Here is a 15,508-nt window from a genome sequence, read left to right on the forward strand (position 1 = left end):
ATGTAAAACTATTTTTCAAAGCTGTCTCTTATGCAAAGGGCCCATGTTATTCAGTCTGGTCTCATAGATGGGGAAGTAATAAAAGCTGATTCATTTTTGGGCATTTTATTTTCAGCTGGGCATTGCACAAATAGTCTTCAGCTCAAGGGCTTAATTCACTTTAAAGAGGAAGAAGTATAAACCCTGACTCCATAGCAACGTAGCCCTGTTGTAGATCTTGGCCTCAGGTTTTCAGTGATACTTTATGATTATGGCTGTATGTTTTGGCTCTCTGCCATGCTGTAGAGTGCTTTTGGAAGAGATCAGATGACTCGTTCAATGAGTTTAGACTTTAAACATATAAAACAGCATACATATGTGCTTTATAATAGTCAATATACAGTAAATACATCCGGGAACATTTTACAGGAAAAACAGGTCTACACAACGTTGAGAACTTGACTGGGAGAACTTGCCAACACACAATAAGGAAAATGAGGAAGTACTTGAGGTGAGCAGGTCTCTATATCCGATGACTAACCATGTTGACCTATTAACTGGAGCCAAGGAAAGGAAAACAGTTTGTAATACTACAACTGCGTCACTTCGCATAAAGAAATTAAAGTACTTTTTCCAAAACATGTATGTAGTTACTTGTATTGCTTTGCCTGTTGTAACCTGGTTGTGCTGTCAATTAAATGTCAAGACAGTTTGTTTCAAGGGATGGCCATGAGCGTTAGATTTGTGTACCGAGTTTGAATCTGAAGAAATTTGACACTACAAGGAGAGGAGAATGAAAGAATGAGAGAGTGTGGGAGTAAAGTCGGACTGTGTCAGTAATGCTAACCTTTGTGTTCAAATGTTTTATTGCTGCAGATGAGTTGCATTGTCATAAGTCCCACTTATCACAAGCTTTGTTCTTTCCCCATAAACCTGTCGTACCTGTTTTTCTGTCTCATTCTCTCTCTCTCTCTCACTCGCTCTCTCTCTCTCCCGCTCCCTGTCTGACCCATCCTACTTCTTGCTGTTGATTTGCCATGACTAGCCTGAGGAAAAGTTGCTCAATGTTAATGTTTGACAAGTAGGAAGAAGAAGGGCCGTGGCTGCAATATCTCTCCGTCCTAGACAATACAACCACACTCTTTCAGTTCTCCTTCTACTCAAGAGTTTGTTTGACGCTTTGTAAAGGACTTACATATTCAAATCTCAGGGAGAGAACAGCTGAAGGACACCATGGGTGAGTCGGCACTACCACCTTTTCTAATACTTTACGAGGATTGCTTGATATTTTAATCCCCGTTTGCTCAGTTGTGGTAAAACATAAATATGTACTTAGAAATGTTCATTATTTTAATTTGACAAGCAAATAAAACTAAAGCTGCAGCTTTAGGGTGACTGAATGTACATATTTGCGTTTGCTGTGACGTTTGGGTAATTATTTAAGTCCGCAGATCTTTTTATGTCACTGAGAGCTCAAATGTGACGCTGGCTGACTTCACTGTAATGTATTGGTTCATTTGTTCTGGTGATGTTGCAGAAAATGCCAGCTTGGAATGAAACATTTTTATTCAATTTGTAAGAAAAAGACTAGTGACCAAAGAAAACTGCATCTGTAATAATCCACATTGACTGCAAGCCCATACGCCTGGCTGCTTTGAGATTTGTCTTGAAACGTCAGGACGCATCTCTTCTGAAGCAGGCTTGGTGCAAAGAATCTAATTTTCTGCCCCATTTACTGATGCTGGTGCTTAGAGGTCCTGGTGCTGATCGACTTCGAGGGCACCATGGCGGACGAGATGACAGTGAAGTCGGGGGATGTGGTCAAAAACGTCACCAAGGCCAGTGAGGAAGGATGGCTGCAGGGTGAGCTGAGAGGAAAGAGAGGCATCTTCCCTGCCAACTTCGTCAAGGTCTGATAAAGTAACCCAGACCTACTGTAGCATTAATGCACGCTGCATGATTATGTGTGATTAACATGCCTTGTTTTGGTTTTCACTGCAGGAGATACCAGTCAATTTGATGGGTGACAGCAAGAGGGAACCACGAAGCATTAGAAAACGTAAAGTGCAATGCTAAATTTAACTTAACACTCAGCACTTTTCACAGTTATCAGCTGAAAAAGAAGGAAGCAGCTTCCTTTGCTTTACTAACGAAACATGAACTGTGCAGGGTTTCAGTTTAATTTACTGTACACACATACAGGCAAACTTATTACACTGGCAGTCTGTATTTAGTAAAAAAAACATCTGCTCCTTGGTATAACATTTATCTATCACTTACTTCAAATGTTCTATATCACCATCAAAACTTTTAGTTTAAATGCTGTTATTAATGGTGATATCCCAGAACTAGCTTCTGGCATTTCAGTGTCAGTCACATTATGTCATTATTATTATATGTCATAACACATAGATATAATTATATTACATTTAATCCACAGAATAATTATCCTCTCCATATATTAACTCCTTATCTCAGCTTGAAAATAAACTCAAAATAAACCATGAATGTATTTAAAGGTGCTACTCAATACAAGTTGTTTTTTCTATTGTAATTTTTATAGTCTATAATAACAAGTGTTTAAAATTTGGTTACTGTGGTGCATGCCGTATAGAAAGCAACTGCTGACTGCAAATATACGTTTACCACAACCCTACCGCACGAAGCCCTAATTATACTGTATAAAAATGGAAGCGAGACAAACAAGCACAATGACTTTGAAGGATTAGACTTGCTAGAAATGTTAGCCAAGAGCTATACAGTACAGTCCTGTTGAGACTCGACTACTCTGCCTTTTATCAGGCTACAAACACACCATTATTGAGCTCTAGTTCCTTCATCTGGATCACCAGCACATTCTGAATAACATTCTGTTGATGTGGTTGGTAATCCTTTGCTGTTTGTTTTTTTTTTTCAGCAAAGAAAATAAAACAGACGAGGAAATGCGAGGTGGCGTTCGCCTACTCTCCCATGAACGAAGATGAACTGGAGCTGGTCATCGGCGACATTATAGAGATCATCAGAGAGGTAGAGCTCTTATCACTCTTACAAGGCTGAAATACTCAAATAGTCAAAATTCGCTCTCTCTCCAAGGAAGCTACAGTGGCGTAATGGCTTACAAAACCTGCTGCATACATAGGGAAGGAATCTCTGTAAGGACATGCTGCTGCATACTTGTCTATTGTTTAGTTTTCCTAGAAATAAAAGTATGTTCCTGCAAGTTCCTTAAGTTGCTGAGCAGCCAAAACCATTAAATGTAAAACAGGGTGTTGCTGAAAGTATCCTCATACCAACTTTCCTCTGTAAATAAAGTATTTAACATGGTTTTCATTGATTGACTATATTTAGATCTGGCCAACTGTGTTGTTGTTGGACAGCACTGAGAGAAGAGGAGAGTCTGAGGGAGTGTAGACTGTAAACATACGACAAATGTACATGTCAATATTGCTTGTCTAATTACTCCCATGTTTATATTCTCGTAAATATAAACAGGCAGATTTCTATCTTTGGAAGCCATACCCGATGATAATATTTAGTTTAGTTTTGCAGCTACAAAAAGTTGCAGCTACATAAAGATTTCTTGCTTTTTGTGCAATCTACACGACAGATTGAAGACGGGTGGTGGATGGGGGTGAAAAACGGCAAAGTCGGCGCATTTCCTTCAAATTTTGTCAATGAAATTTTTGTTTCTCCAAAAGGTGGGTGGTAAAGTCAACTTCAGATTCATCCGTTGTCCCTTTTATTGAACGAAGCCTAAACTAACATCAATTAATGACTTTCTAAACAGACATTAAGTTCAATGAGGGCAAGACAAGACCCAAACTCGCTGATGCTGTGTTCACTAAGGAGGTATGTAATGCAGAGAAAAGTTTCCTCCAAAATATATCAGTCATATCCCTTTTATTTCATATAGTTTTTTTCCCCCCATGAAGATTTCCCAGAGAGCGAGTGTGAGGAACAAAAATAAGAAGAGTAAGTTCACACCTTTTAAAAAAAGCTTTTCTTTGTCCATATTGTTGTTAGGAAGTTGGAAAAATAATGTACTAAGCGTATTCCTGCAGTGAGAGACAGCTTCGATTTTTGGACATTTTAAATGTAATTCGACAGGCACGTTGTCAACAGTTGACAAGTGCTAATTCCTGTACTTCTACCTGGGCTTTAGTGGCTGGGGTCAAATACGATACTGACGGTAATATGTGTGGAGGGTTACATCAGAGTGAAACCCTTCAGGGTTAAAGGTTTATGGCTTTTATCTCCAGTTAGTTGCAACCTTTTTCAAAATATTACCTATGTTGTGATGGTTACAAACAATGCGGATAGGATTAGTCATCAAGTCCAGTAACACATAGTATAATATTGGTTTCTGTAAGAGTAGTAACCTTGTCATCTCTTATGTTATGTCCACAGATGGGGAGGTCTGCCAAGTCTTGTTTGACTACAAGGCCAAAGCAGAGGATGAGTTGGATCTGAAAAAAGGAGATACTGTTGTCATTCTGAGGAAGGTGTGAGCACATCTCATTATTTTCTGGCACAATTTTTGTTCACTGTTTGTAGCTTGTTCATCCGGACAAACCAGCTGTGTTGCTGTCAAATAAATTGCGTGCCTCTGTGCACAATGTGACGTCTTGAAGACTCAAGTGTGGAAACCTTCCAACATATTTTTTGAAACAGGGAAATGATTTCTGAGATAGGTTGTATGATAAAACCATAACAAGGAAGCCATGTCTTATTTGACCTCTTGGTAAACTTTTGTTGAGCAATTACACATCCCAAAGGACAGAGCCAGTTTTCTAATGTGCCTCTTTAATCTCCATCTGAAGGAAACTGATGATGAAGGCTGGTTTGAGGGAGAGCTAAATGGTCGCTGCGGCTTCTTTCCTGATAATTTTGTCATGGTGATACCGCCAATGGATAGTGTGCTGGTGAGTGAACGAAAACAGTCTTAAATATCATCTTGTTGAACGGGACATAAAGTGCATAATGCTTTCAGCTGACTGGTATTTGTGCTACGTTATCAAGCCTACACCCAGTCCTCAGTGACTCAGGGCCGTCTTTAAACACACTCTGTTTTAGAGTTACTCACTGAAATTTCCCTCTGTGGAAAGAGTGTGTAGCGATGCCTTTAACGCACAAATGAACCGACTGGCCAAACTGTGAGTTTTCTGGTTCTCCCCTTCTCTTTTCTAGTCTGGGACCACAAACCATCCGCCCGTACGCATCGGCAGTAAGAAAATCTCAGGTAAGAGAACGTTACATTGATCAAACACAGCAGCACGGGAAAAGGCAGTTGCAGTTTGACACTAGAGCATGGCGCTGGGCTTTTGTATTTTAGAGGTTGTCTTCTGACTCATGATTTCTGACTGCAGTGGTGTTTAGCCTGCCAGTGTTTTGACACTTTAGGCTTTGATGAAATGTCGTTAGAGCACACAGAGAAATGAGCAGCATTATCGGTTTGGGCCTCAGCACCTTAAAGCATTTGTAGTGTGGCTTTACATGGCTTTACTGTGTTTATCTAACCAGACAAGATAAGATCAAAAACAAAATTGTACTACTGCATAAGTCTAAACTAAACTTTATTTTTCATATTGATTCATCTGCCAGTTATTTTTTTGGTTGACCGTTTTGTCAATAAAACATGAACAAAAAATCCATCACAATGACATAATCAAACATGGTGTTTTGCGCAACTATTCACTAAAGACCACAGATAAGCAGCATATTCTCACAAACTTGACACCAGCAACTAAAAAAAAAAAAAAAGAGCAAATGCATATTAGTACCCTTTGAAACAAGAAGATGTAGAAACTGAATCCGCAGACGGAGCAGGATGTGGCTTAAATCTTAGCAGATAAATGCTTACAGTGCCACAAATGTGTGTACTGACAAAAACTACACAACTTTAGCCTTCCAGTTTCCTTGGTGGTAAATTCTGATGGTACATGCTCATCAAAAATATTAACCCTAACCCTTAGTCAACAACTCAAAAGTGTACTCAAAGAAGTCACCTGAACTAATCTCAGTGCAGTCACTTAATATGCACTGCCACCACATAACCCTAAACACAACATTTCCACAGAGTTTCTCACAGGAAGTCTGAGACTACAGTGAGATGGGGGGATGGTTAAACGGGTCACGTGACACAGTTCAGGAGTCTTGAAGGAAACAGAGGGGTGGGGGGGAGGAGGAGGAGAGCTCTGTCACAGAGATTTTCACAACCAGCAAGAAACAACAGTTGAGCAACTGCTGCTCAGTGGATGGTTTGCTTGAGGGGGAACGTTTCACAATGCTTTAAACACCCAAGGTAGGCTTCCTGTGTTTTCATACGCTCTGTTATCCATCTCTGAGTCGACTGTCCTAAGTCTAAAGCAGCGTATCTATTTTCCTTGAGGGTGTACATTGGAGCGGTTGTACTTAGATATGTGCTGATACTCGTTCAGCGGGTCTGTAACCTCATCTGTTACTGACAGTTCACAATATATAAATCTGCTCTCTCCCAGGAATGTCATCTTAGGAGCTGTGTTTTCTTGTCCCTGTCCCCGACGAACTTGTTGAGACCTTAGGGAACTGTAAATAGCAGTGCTGTTGGATACAGCTGTGACCTGGTCTGCTCCAGTCGTGTGCACATCTTTGCTGCTTCATGCAACTGCTCTTAATCAAGATCACGGTTCAACACCTGGGTTACAGACCCTGCCAGGAAACAGTACGTTTTAGATGCCGTGTTTCAGGGCTTTCGTACACCATGAGAGAAGCAACACCTGCATAAGGTGTGAAATCAAATGTCTATTAAGCGCAGGCAGGTTCGCTGAGCAGGCGTGCTCTACAGCAACAACAATGCTCCATATCTGTTCGTACTGTGACCCAGAGAAGAAATAAAAAGTCACCCTGGGAAATGCACTGCACACTGAGAAGACCTCAAAATCTATTGCCTGGGAAAGCATTTTCAGGCTGGCCGATGAAACCAAAGTGACAACATTTTTAATCTATGTGCACATCTGCTATGTACACGCCAAATGCAAATGAATGTGGTCCAGTGTATATTTTCATTGACTGCTATCTTTTCAGAGAAGACAGAGGCTTCAGCAATGGAGAAAGTTAGTGCAGCAAAGCCAACAAAAGGTACAAGTGAATTTTATTATCATCCAATTTGGGTTCATTCCATCCCAAACAAAACAAAAAAAACCTGTAATGTAAATACTTTGCTTTACAGAAGACAAACCAGAGCCTAAGGACATGAGAAGCAATCCTCCAACCAAAGTCAAGCTGCCAGCCTTCAACAAACCAAGTCCGCCTCCAGTCAAAGAAAAACCTACCAAGCTTATCCAAACGTAAGTGAATATCTGATGTTCTCCCCCATTACTAATCCCAATGCACAACCACTGAAGACTTTCTGGAGAATATGTTCCACAACATGGAGACTTGAATGGTTATTCATTAGCAACCTTTCTGAAGCAAAAGGCCTCCAGGAAATGTCAGGAACACTTTTTCCTCTTTGGTCTGGCACGAGGAGCAGAGCCTTTAGATGTTAAAGCTTTTGGTCGTTGCCATCAGTTACCATGGCGTCCTTAAAGAAGAATGCCAGGATGCCTGACATTTAGTGGCTCAGTGGAAACTCTGGGATGAGTCAGATCGGGCTGAAACAGATGAGAGCAGCCCATTTCCTGTTTCCTGGGCAAACACACACACACACACTCGCACACACCAAACTGAGAAAACAAAAACAGCCTTGTCTTGAGGAGGCTGCTAATGAAGAACAAGCATTTGAAAATGGTTTCCAAAACAGTATGCCTGAGCTTTTTTCCAAAATTCTTCCCAAGCTAATTTTTCCAGACCTTTAAATCCAGGCTGACCAAGAGATTAACATAAAATAATATTAGGATGTAAAAGGTTATGAAATGTTACTGTCGTCTGCCTCATTCCCTTTGTAGTGTGAAAATGAAACGCATGCGAGGATGAACAACACTATATATAGCCTTTAAGAGGTCAGCTGCCATGCACTGCACCTGCATGCGTTGAGAGTTCAGGAAGCCGGAAACCACATTCAGTTTTTTTTGTCTTTTTTTTAACTTCTGACTGTGCACCTAATCTCCGTTAGTAAAGCTGTAAGGTGAAAACATCTGAAAAAAAAAAAAATCAATATTGTGTTCCTTTTTAGGTTCCTTAGTCTTTATTTAGTTCAAGTAAAAAGTGTCTATCTAAATCTGACACAGTGTTAATTTTGTTTTCAGTCGAACCAATGGTGATGCTGCACCCGTTTCACAAAAACAGCCAGAGGAGAAGGAGGCCGACCAGTTTGACGGAGTCGACGTGCAGACTGAAAAGTTAACTCATCCCACGGCAAACAGAGCCAAGCCTCCACAGAGGAGACCACCGTCAGCACTGGCTACAGCAGCAGCAGCACAAGTACTGGGCAATGTCAAATCACTTTTGTTTCAGCTTTTATATACAGCGTGAAGAATATAGAAGTTAAGAGTTTCAAAAGGGGCACTTAAATTACCACTTGCAAAACCACACCAGAAGTGATAACCACCATTTCTGCAGATGACCTTGACTTTTATCTGGCAACTTCCTTCTTAATCGTACACCTATTTGACAGGTAAAAGCTCTTTTGCCTCACAGAGGAGCATGATAGGCTTCTTTGAAATAGTCTTGAATACCTTTAGTGATGTCTTACACTTATAGCAATATATTTATTTTATTTCAACGTATTGCCATGTGTCAATAGAAAGTGTATAGTCCCCTAAGACTAGGAACCTTTAGAGGTACATTTCCACTGCAGGGACCAAGGTCTAAATGAACTTTTGAGTAAGGTGTTTTGCTCCCCAAAATGTCCCTCCTCAGGTTTGATAGTACTACTACATGAACTTTGGGGGTTGTGTTGGCGTTTTGCTACTACTGCTCATCTCTTACATGATGTTATGTTGTTGTATAGTCAATTACTGCCATCAACTAGACTGAGAGGAGCAGGCTGTAGTAGAGTTGGGCACAAAAACTACCTGTAAATACAGATAACTCTTTTTAATATGGCAGACAAATTTGCAGAATCTTTGTAGGTGTGTCTGGGTATTATTTTTTATTTTATTTTGTAAATGCAGCTTGTAAAAGAGAAAGGGAGCCGTGAGATGTCTGAGAGAAAAGGCCATTGTTATAGACACCACCAGATTGCATCAGCTGCCCACATTCTCACTTTATACTGAGAGCAACAAGTTGAGGCCTGATGTCTGTTTTATCACGAGTCATTCCTAGAAGTAAAAGAACACATTCCTTGAAGTATCTTTAAAGATTTTGTACTTGGCTGTTCAAAAGAACAAGCTAGTTGTTAAGATGAAAACAAGAGTCCTTAAGGCAGGTGGAGAGGAATGATCGTTGATTATAATTTAACATGGCTGGTACTCTATTGCAGTCCCAGAGTGCCTCAGACGAGACCGAATCAGAACTACCACCAAGACAGCTCCAAACAGACAAACCATCAGGCTTTCAAAAGGTTTGTGACACCGACAGTGTTTAGTAATTTGGTTCAGTAATTTTGTGATAAAAATCACATTAGACTGAGTTCAGAAAAATGTACCTACATAGCATGTTGTGCATTACACACCATTCAGGCATAACATTAAAACCACTGACAGGAGAAGTAAATAACATTGACCATCTTGTGACAATCCAATCTTCTGCTGGGAAACTTTTGGACCTGGCATTCATGTGGATGTTACTTAGACATGTAGCACCCACCAAGACCAGACCAGGCACCCCCACCCCATAGCAATGACACTCCTTGATGGCAGCCATCCCCTTTCAGGACACCCTCAGAAGGTCCATGTCCATTCTCTGATGAGTCACAACTGTTTTAGGCACAAGGGAGACCTATACAATATTAGGCAGCTGGTTTTAAGGTTGTGGCTAATCATTGTATATTGCATGAGTGCATGTTTTGGCATAAATATTAAATCATTCAAATCATTGCAGGATACAGAAAATCTCCTGCCAACCCCTGCAAAGCCGCCTGAGCTTCTACCCAAGATACCACAACAAGCTCGCCCAGCACCGCCCAAAGTAGTTGTGGATGGCAAAACTGTGACCCATAAAGAAGAGCCAACCCTGGAAAGCCTGCAGGCTGAGATCAAAGAGCTGAGCATGGCTTTGGAGCTGATTCAGACGCGACACGAGTGAGTACTACTCATTTGTAATGCAGGCATATTTAAAACCTGACAAACTGTTTCAGTTCAAGAAGTGTTAACAAATTAAGAATTATATTTTATTCATACAAAATCCCTCCCTGTCAGTAAGTATCTCTTTTCCCAAATCTGATAGTGTTTGTGGACATTTGAGCACACACAAAAAATCCTAAACAATGCGTTAGTCATCCAGTAAAATGCAGTAAGACGTAAGATATTTCTCATCTCCTTGATTCGCTTTGATATAAAGCTTCACGGAAGTCGGTTTGGTGAGCATGAGACACGTTGTCTAGAGCTCTAAACACATGATTTCCTGACCATGGAACTTCTTCTATCTGAAAATGTAAATCTATTTATGGTTTCACTATATATTTGACTCGACAGGCTCATTTGTTTTGACAGGAACTGCACATTTGAGTTGACCTATTTAGCAATGCCTGTATCTACATCCTCCTTTTTCTTGTTTTTGCCTCTTTTGATAAGGCGAGATATGCAAGAAGTGAAAGAAGAACTGAAGGAGGAAAGAAATAAACGACTGGCACTGCAGGTCAGTGGGGCACGTCTTGGTTTTTGCGTACATAAGCACTCGCTGGCTGCTGTGTAGTAATACAGAAGCTGCGTTTCCCACGATCATTACTGTGTTATAATTCAATTTTTTTTTTTATTTCCCATACAGGAGGAAGTGCAGCTTTTAAAGATGAAGCATTAACACAGACTGAGCCATTTGTCTGACACTGTGCCATGCATGCCCTTGGACTGCAAATTTTAACATTTTTGTGACATTGAGTTAAAGCGAGGAGAAGGCAAAACCCTCCCACTGAAGACACGCAAGCGAGGGATACATTAAAAGGATAGTTGGACATAGGATCAAGCTCATCCTGCAATGGACCGGAAGCACAAGATCCGACTAAAAAAAAAAATAATAATAACACGCTGTAAATTTGTTGCTTATTTGAATGCTGGAAATTACGAATAATGGTCCTAAGTGGGTTTCGCTCGGTAGCGAATTAATGTTTTACACTGTTCCGTTTCCATTGTCACATATATATTGTAGTTTTTATGGTAGGCTATTTTTAATACCTCAGCAATATTTGTAACACATGCAGCAGTAAATAGGAGAAAATATTGTTATACTGTCTTTTGCAAAGAGCTTAAAGATTGTTATCTGAATGTTAATAAGTGAAATACTACTGTCAAAAACTGAACAACAGGTGAATTTATACACCCAGATGTAATGTTGGATTAATCAACTAGGGGGCACTGTACATCTATTCTTCCACCTAAAGAGGTGCTAGGAAGAATGTTGGATTTATCAATGTGACCTGGCAATACCACCCTCACATTAGTAAAGTATTTAATTGAGGACAATACTTTTATAAATATTTAAGATTTAGGAAGCATTGCTCATGTTAATGAATAGTGCCTTTATGCGACAAAAACCAGAGCTGAAAAGGCTACGGTATCAAGTTTGTGGTCATTTTTGCAGTTAAGTGAAAAAGGCATCTTGTGTCACTCAAAAGAAAAAACTGACTCACTCTGAAATCTCAGAACATAGTGACTCATTGCAGTGGATGTGGAAAGCGTGGGCGTGAATTAATGAGAAATTCTTTGCACCCATCACAGGGAGAACTGTCACAAAAAAAAAAAAAAAAACAAACAAAAAAAAAAAAACAGTGTATGGATGTGGTTTTGGCTCCAAATGGTGACGGTGTTGGTAGTTATGGTGGCGGGTTCCTAAGACTACGACTGTCGGCCATGGTAGAGCACATCTTGACAACATCTGGAGCTCATCAGAGCCGGGGTGCTTCTGAAACGTCCATGGGAACATACTATTTTTAAAAACTATGCTCCTTCTTGGACAAGGGGTGACGTGAATCCGGGTAAAACAACAAATGGTCTGTTGATAGTTAAGAAATGTCTGTCATTTTTAAAGATGCCAAAAAAAAAATGTGTGTTCTTTTTGTAAAGCGAACATTTGTTATCACTGGTCTCTAAAAGATTTAATAATCTCAGTAACTATCGCTTGCAACCTTACAACACAGGAATGCCAATAAATTATAATACACACCAAGTACAAATATGTAAATCTGTTGGAGCAAATCAGATGACTACAACTCAGTACAGTGCACCTTACCATTGTTTGAATCTTAAACTACAAAGATGGATCTACAGGGAGTACTGGAAAGTGAAGCCTTTAGGAACTCAGGAGTCAGATGCAAAAAGATCATTCAGAGTTAAATATAGAAATAATGAATGAGGAACTGAGCTGACTAAGAGAAAGCTGGACAGATACATTAAAAATTAACTTAGTTTTGATAATTAAAACAAAAGCAGAAAAAAATCACCAGCAACATGGCATGAATGTAGGCAAACACCCACATTTGACACTGAATAAGCCTTTGTGGATACCTTTGCCACACTATGTTGTGGTTCAGGTTTATGATTGTCCCCAGCTGTATCCCCCTCATAGAGATGTTCATTGACTTTATGTGTATTGCTTTATGAGTGCATTGTGAAAACACGGCTAAATATGTCTCTTCTAATTATGTGTCATAATTACACTGAGCAAAATGCAAAGAACACTTTTTAAAATACTGAATCATGGGTCTAGCAAAACCTATATTTGTTACTATGATTTTGAAGTAGACGCCATCTCACAAGCGGTCTATACGAATATAATTACACAGCCACTTCGAGGAGTCCACACCATAAACGCCACTGATTTCTGAAAGCCCGTGACCACATGAGAGGCTTTTCCAAGACCTCAACAGAAGAGAAGGCATCTGAAAACAGAGTGGGCCCCAAGACAAACCTGAGCCCTGACTGCTCCTCAAGCACAGTTTGTTCTTTGAGGATGGATACTAGCGGAAGTTCATGGTCAGCCTCCCTCTCCAAACAAGACCTCCATGCTGTGCAACACCAGCCTCGCGGCACAAGGATGTAAGACTGACGTTTCTGGCTCCGGGATGGCCAGCAGAAAGAACGCCAGCCTTGATGAGCATTTAGTACATTTTCCACTTTGCACGGCTTTGCTGATGTGCCAAAAATTCAAACTGCCATTTCTTGTAAATCACCAAACCACTGAAGATTGACTTGTAATAATGTCCAGCACAAACATTCGCCCAGTGTGGTCAATTCATCAGTGTTCTGTAGGTCTTTATTGGCAGTCAAACAGTGTTTCAGTCATCCAGCTCACGTGGAGCAGATTTATTACACAAATACAGAGTTTATATCGGCATCTAAGCCCCGACCTTGTCATTCCCTAAAAAACGTGCAAGAAACTAAGAACAGCAGAGTTTTGGGAGTGATAATAACTCACTCCTCCCAAAACCACATTAGACACAGAGCCAGACAGTCATTATGTGGAACCTTGTGGGCCGTTATCCTGCAAGACACCACAGGGAATATACTGTCTAGTGACTACTGTACCTCCTTTATGTGAGCCAGGACTGGTTCTTCTTTGGCCATTCATAAACTAATAAACTCCAGTCCAAGAATATACATCTAGCAAGCTTAGAAATGAAATGTTGCAGTGACCAGCAACAGATGACCATTGATGCATGGTAGCAATGTTAATGAAGGAGCAGCAACAAAGACACACAAAACGTTAAAGTTGTACTGAGTGGCATTTTTCCACTGACTGAACAGGGTAGCCTCCCACCTACCTTCTGTTAGACTAAACCCATGCTGAGCTTCCAGTCAAGTGGACAGTGCAAGGATGCAATAAAATAAATGATCTATGGTCCAAGTCATGCTTAAATCCAGATACTAAAAAGGTATGTTTGCAGGGAGCCATGAAGAGCCCCTTTAAAATCAGCAACAAAATCACTAAAGCAAGAGCAAAACACAAGATATTTGCAGCTAACAAGCAGCCAACAGCATATGAGCAGAAATGATCAACTAGCATATACAGTCGACATCATAAGGGCAGAAATTAGCAGCCAACACAGACAGTCAACATGAGCAGAAATTAGCACCTAGCATACATAGTCAACAACATGAGCATATATTAGCATACACAGGCAACAACATGAGCAGAAATTAGCACTTAGCATACACAGCCAACAACATGAGCAGAAATTAGTAGCTAGCATACACAGCCAACAACAGGAGCAGAAATTAGCAGCTAGCATAAACAGCCAAGGAACATGAGCAGAAATTAGTAGCTAGCATACACAGCCAACAACAGGAGCAGAAATTAGCAGCTAGCATAAACAGCCAACAGCATTAGCAAAATTAGCAGCAAGCATACACAGCCAACAACAGGAGCAGAAATTAGCAGCTAGCATACACAGCCAACAGAATTAGCAAAGTTAACAGTAAGCATGCACAGTAAACAGCTTAAATTTACAGGTTAGGATCATATACAGTATGATTAGCAGGAAGGAAATTAACAACTGCAATACACAACAGTGTAAAGAGATGTAGTTATCGATGCACAGTGCAGTATTGACAGCGTAAGAACAGGATTTAGCAGCAAAGCATAGACAAATAACAACATAACAGCCGAAATGAGCAGCCTGCATAAGGAACTAACTAGCAATTAGCATCAGGCATCACAATAGGTGCATAAAACAGAAATTAGCCAAAACAGCCATTTAAAAAAAGAGACTAGCCATCGTTAAGTCATCGTTTCATCATGACATCATCCTAGTTTAGAGTGTTAGCATGCTTACATTGGCTAATTAGCATGAAAGACAGAGGGAAATGTCCTTAATGAAAAATCATCTGGGAACATAAATAAGCAAAAAAAAAAAAACATTATGCAAATCCCAAAATCTAGCTCTAAGTCATTTGGATTCATCTTCTGGGAACTACTGATAAGATTGGTCAGGCCAAGTACCTGACTTGCTGGTGGCAGACAGTGAAAGAAACAACTTGAAAATCTGCACCAACTTTTATGGGAATACATATACAGTCAAAATATTCACCTCGAAAACAAAAATATAAACAACGTCCCCTATATGGACAACACTACACAAGCCCCGGTAGCGTGGCTAAAAACATGCTTCACATTACACACGTTAGCAAACAGGCGGTACTTAGCTTTGGGAGGGGAAGCTGTGGGGTGGTCCTTGCTGTCAACATCAGGTGAAGGACAACTTCCGGCCTGAAGCGGCGATTGCGGACACCTGACGTAAATCTAAACTTTTCAACAATAAATTCGCCCATAAATAACACGCTTGGATTGCAAGTTGGCAGGTTTATGTCGATAATGCGACAGGAGCCGCAGGAGACACAGCAGGTGTTCACAGATTAAATGAACCGCCTTCATTTAAGGGTGCGCTTGATATACCATGCAGCTGGTACCGACTTGTCTACGTGTGAGGGAAGAAATAACTCATTTCATTCTGACGCCA

General features: G+C 40.4%; 1 protein-coding gene across 1 annotated transcript; it reads left to right on the forward strand.

The window, feature by feature from the left end:
* The first annotated feature begins 643 nt into the window (after positions 1-643).
* Positions 644-13,295, forward strand: sh3d21 (SH3 domain containing 21). The gene is made up of 17 exons (XM_084556824.1): positions 644-1,216; positions 1,732-1,889; positions 1,981-2,038; positions 2,897-3,006; positions 3,587-3,677; positions 3,767-3,828; positions 3,912-3,951; positions 4,387-4,481; positions 4,800-4,901; positions 5,167-5,218; positions 7,042-7,095; positions 7,187-7,304; positions 8,205-8,379; positions 9,380-9,460; positions 9,940-10,139; positions 10,632-10,695; positions 10,825-13,295. The coding sequence occupies exons 1-17, from the start codon at positions 1,213-1,215 to the stop codon at positions 10,855-10,857; spliced, it is 1,497 nt and encodes a 498-aa protein (XP_084412950.1). The 5' UTR covers positions 644-1,212; the 3' UTR covers positions 10,858-13,295.
* The last annotated feature ends 2,213 nt before the right edge of the window (positions 13,296-15,508 follow it).

This window comes from Chelon labrosus (genome assembly GCF_963514085.1).
Source record: "Chelon labrosus genome assembly, chromosome: 12".
NCBI lineage: Eukaryota > Metazoa > Chordata > Actinopteri > Mugiliformes > Mugilidae > Chelon > Chelon labrosus.

Bases quoted from the DNA above. Each gene is read 5' to 3' on its own strand.
- sh3d21 (XM_084556824.1), top strand. The intron at 3,007-3,586 runs GTAGAGCTCTTA...TCTACACGACAG, and splicing joins TTATAGAGATCATCAGAGAG to ATTGAAGACGGGTGGTGGAT. The intron at 9,461-9,939 runs GTTTGTGACACC...AAATCATTGCAG, and splicing joins AACCATCAGGCTTTCAAAAG to GATACAGAAAATCTCCTGCC.